The sequence below is a fragment of the Fukomys damarensis genome, unplaced genomic scaffold, assembly GCF_012274545.1.
Source record: "Fukomys damarensis isolate Sample0158 unplaced genomic scaffold, DMR_v1.0_HiC HiC_scaffold_1, whole genome shotgun sequence".
NCBI classification, from domain to species: domain Eukaryota; kingdom Metazoa; phylum Chordata; class Mammalia; order Rodentia; family Bathyergidae; genus Fukomys; species Fukomys damarensis.
Window position 1 is genome coordinate 34,094,051 of NW_022900913.1, and position 4,603 is coordinate 34,098,653.

The window sequence follows — 4,603 nt, forward strand, 5'->3', positions numbered from 1 at the left end:
TACATATATACATACATATATACATATGTATTTCCCTTCACAAGCATCTGAAAATTGTAACATATATTTGCTGGTTTTTCCAGTTAGACTTGTTAGTGCACTGAGTTTTTACTCAATAGACACTGAATCAAATATCTTCTGTTGTACTATGGTTTCTCTGATTTTAAAATAAATTATATAAATAGGTTGAACAACAAATTCTTTGAAATACCAGAATACCACTTCAAACACTTCGAGGAAACAAAACTATTTAAGATTTATTTTCAAAGTCTACTTTTAATTCAGACTGAACAAACAAGCAGAAAAGTGAGAAAGCTAACTGTATTAGCAGACACAGATGTACCAAATGTAAAACACTGGATTATTAACAGAACTATTTACATGCGTATTTACAGGCAACCGTTTTATATATGTTTGACTTTTAGTTAGTTGGAAAAACATTTGACATTAGGTAAAAATATTACTTAGACTGGGCTGAGGTGGTACCACATTATAGTAAAAGTATTAGAAAAGTGATCCTCAAGGTGTACTAATTATAAAGCAGATGAAAACTTGAATGACAAATATCTAGTAAAATTTTGTAGTAAAAAAGTCAATATAATCCATGCTACAAAATAAAAGTGAGAAAGCCATATAAATAGAGCAGAATAATGTCTAGGCCTTAGGGTAATGAAGTTAGTCAAGTAAAAGAAAAAAGGAATCCTTGGAATAAATCTTCAGTGAAGAGCCTTGGTTGTTTAGCTGGGAGTTCAAAGTTTCTTCCCCCTATTAATGATATTTTACAAGTCCTTTGAATCAAATAGCATCTACATATGTTAATCAGTTGTGAATATACTCCAAGACTAGCGCTAAGGATGTTCATCACTAGGATTAATATTAGATTTTTGTTTTGTTTTGTTTTTTGAGACAGGGTCTCACTACATAGTTCAGGCTGGCCTTGAACTCACAGTCATCCTTCTGCCTCAGCCTCTCAAGTATGTCCCACCATAACCAGCAATATTTGAAACTCAATTGAGACACTTAAAGTAAAATAAAAGCTGTAATATTCCTATCTAAAAAAGAATGCTACATATTTGCAGTAATATGTATTTCTAGGCTGACATTTTTTTCCAAGAAAGAAAACTTAAAATATAAGCATCTAACCAGCTAGCAAAATTTACTTTCAACATTTCATTTATTTCAAAATCGATTTTATTGCAGCCAAAACAGTGGAAGTAACTGTACATAATAAACTATTTTATATATATACACATTTTAAGTTATAGGGAATAAAGTTTATTTTGGCAGATAGTGTTAAACAAAATTAAAGTTGCATACATTAGTAACATAACTCAACATCCTTAATTTGGTATAAGTATGACACATGTTCTTGCTTTCCTGTGTTCTGCTAAATCAACATACCTAAACTGTTTTATAAAACTGATATGCTGAAATTTAACTTTACTGTTTTCGCTTATGCTCTGATTCCAAACAAAACTTTTCATAAGCTTCTTCAATCTCTGGGTCCATCTCATCATCAATATCATCCAAGTATCTATAAAAGAAGCCAAAGATGATTAATAAGTTTAAAGCTTTTCAATTCAGAAAATGCCTTAAGGTACAAAGCCACATAAAGAATTTATGTGACTTACACTGAAATACAAGATTAATTTTAGAATTACATAAATGGCAGTCCCCGGAAAACTGAATGTTTGTTTTGACAAGTGAACCTCAACATAGATTTTTACATCCTCATATCTGATGTTAAGATTTTATTATAGTTTAAGAGATATCTTTACCTAAAGTTTATTGATCAAAGCTTTGATGTTCCAGAGTTATAAATAAACAAACTATGCTACAGCTACAAGGTAATTTCAGATATAGAGTTCATCTCTGGTGATGTTTCATATTTCATTATAACTATTTAATATCAGAAAGTTTATTCCTGCTCTGATTTCTGCTAAGTTATTCTTACAGTGACATATTATTAGATTCTTCCCCTATTAGAAGTTTAAAATGATCCAGGTCCCCTCCTGCTTTTCAGGAGCTGTCTCTCCCTCCATAAATTTCCTACTCTTAAAAAGCCAAACCAAAACAAACAAAAAATGATAGAAAACAAGGCTTTCCTTTAAGTAGGGGAGGAAAATGTAAAGAGTCAATAATGAATTTAATATACACACTCCTATTGGATTCCCATGGTTGTCTTAAAAAGGTACTCTCTCATCATCTTTATTTTGGAGATTTTAAAAAGTGGGAGATGGCTGGGGATTTAGCTCAATGGTTCTGCCACCTGCCTCCCAAGCGCAAAGTCCTGAGTTTGATCCCCAGTACCAAAAATAACATAAAATTTTGACTAAGCACGTTTCAGAGAATCTGACTCCACATCTTTTCTCCTTTTTACACTTTCCCCCATAAAATGATGCATCTACATGTCCTTGCACTCTCACCCTTACCTCCAAAAATTCCTCCCACCTACAAGTGCAACAAAAAAAGTATCTGCCAAGCCTGTCAACCTCACATGGGTTAGTTTCTTTCCATTTCCTTTCTATTTCTAGTGTAAGGCCACACATATTGAAACATTCACAGGTTTATCAAGAGAACAAGAAGCTTACTGAACTGTAGAGAAAAAGCCATAGTTCAATACCAAGAACAACATTTCATACCCAGCAGGATTAAGTCTTCCTAGGAGTTCCTGGGTCCTTAAATCTTTGTATTTTTCTATTAAACTAGTATATAAAAGTATGGCAACATTATAATTCTAGATCTTAAATTCATCAGAAGATATTACTAAAATAAAAGTTATTCGTTTATTTTGGTACCAGAGATCGAACTCAGGACTTCTGCACTTGCGAAGCAGGTAGCAAGTGGCACCACTGAGCTAAATCCCAGCCCAAAGTGGTTCGTTTTTTAAAAACAGAATACACATGAAAGACACAAGAAAAATTAAAATCACAGACATTTTACCCTCCCCACCAACATAGGAAGAAAAGAACCTAAGTAGCATGTACAAATACACACAAGGTGTTAAAGGAGCTGGGAGAGTAACAGTGAAAAAACTGAGATACAGGAACACGACTATAATCTTTTCATCAGCCCAAATATGTCTAGAGTAAACTGTTTTCTTCACTCTATCCTTTAACAGCTAAGTTTCGAGTCGAGCCTTTTACTATGTGTCAGAAGGCTGCCAAATATTTTTAATGTATTCTCATTTAATTTTCCAAAAAAAAAAAAAAAAAAAAAATCGAAGAGTAGGTACTACTATTCCTATCTTATAGATGGAGAAAGAAGCACAGAGGTTACCCAAGATCTTACAGTAAGTATCAGATTTTTAAACTGTAGGTATATAATAAAATCTATTGTTTTGAAAATTATGCTTAAGCATACTATTTTTTTCCTTCAACTACACGGGTTTAGAATCAAAGCTTGAGTGTCAATATGATTTCTGAAAATTTAGTAACTGTATCACTTCCAAACTATAGTAAAACAGAATCAAAATGCCATTCTTTCATCATTATTTTTCTATTCTCTACCTAAAAGTTATCACAGAAACAAAACAAAATAAACCAGTAACTAAAAAGAGAACTTACGGATCACCAGCCCCTGATAAATCTGTTCCATTTTCTTCATAATCTGGAAAAAACTCCTCTCTTTCAAGTAACTCTTGATATTTCTCTTGGTAATCTTTAAGAAAACAACAACAAAAAACTAAATTAAAAAATCCTGTGAAATGAGAAGTTGCCTGTAAAAATTCTTTTTAAAGTCTTTTCATTTAAGTAAATTAAACCAATTTTTAAATAGCAGTAAACCCTAATTACATAAAATAGCTTTCATAAAACTTATGTTAACTTGTTTACCAACCTCCCCCCACTCTGCTATCTCCTCACAAATCTTAATTATATATCTCTATGTTGCTTTTATAAGACAAAATTCTGGTTCTGCTAGGGAGGAACTCTTTCAGACTATTTTTCCTTTCGTCCTTCCTTTCCAATATTCCCAGCTTCCAGATCCCACACTACTCCTCCACAGGGAGCTAAAGTCTCCAGGCAATAGGTAAAGCCTACCAGGCAATAGGAATTCATTCAATCTGAGGAGGAAAATTGTCAAAGGTTTTCAGCAGAGGGGATTTTCTTTTCTTTCCTTCCCTTAGAGACCAAGAAAGTAAGCTACCCTGCTTTACTTCAGCTCCAGCCACTTCTCCCTGGGTGGAGTCTCCAAGGGGACACAGGTAATATTATAGCTGTCTAGCTGCAGCTGTTGCAGGCAATTAATCGGTACCTTTTCAACTTAGTATGCTTGTATGGAATCCTTTCCATTGAATAATAAAGTAGATCAGTGTATATGAAGTGTAATGTTACTCATCACATAAAATTAATTTCTTAAAAATAAAAACCATCACAGATCTTAATCCAGGGTCTTAGACTGCTCGGCCACGCTACCACCCAAGATCTTGAAAGTATATTATAATTACGAGATAAGACCATGTCTTTCCAAGACTGTCAGCCTCTATAAAATTAACTCAGCTTTAAGAGTTGATGACTTCTGGGTTGGGGATTTAGGTCAGAGGTTCCACTGCCTGCCTCGTAAGAGCAAAGACCTGAGTTTGATACCCACTACAAAAAAAAAA

At 33.4% G+C, this 4,603-nt stretch overlaps 1 protein-coding gene across 2 annotated transcripts in view; it reads right to left on the reverse strand.

Moving 5' to 3' along the window:
- Nucleotides 1–1,174: 1,174 nt before the first annotated feature.
- Nucleotides 1,175–4,603, reverse strand: part of Paip1 (poly(A) binding protein interacting protein 1) — a 28,234-nt gene continuing 24,805 nt past the window's right edge. For both annotated transcript variants that reach the window (XM_010629908.3, XM_019208299.2), the window contains 2 exons: nt 3,567–3,660; nt 1,175–1,534 (listed from right to left, as the gene is read on the reverse strand). In XM_010629908.3, the coding sequence (XP_010628210.1) occupies nt 1,441–1,534; nt 3,567–3,660 (188 nt within the window). In that variant the 3' untranslated portion in view covers nt 1,175–1,440. The remainder of the gene's footprint in view (nt 1,535–3,566; nt 3,661–4,603) is intronic.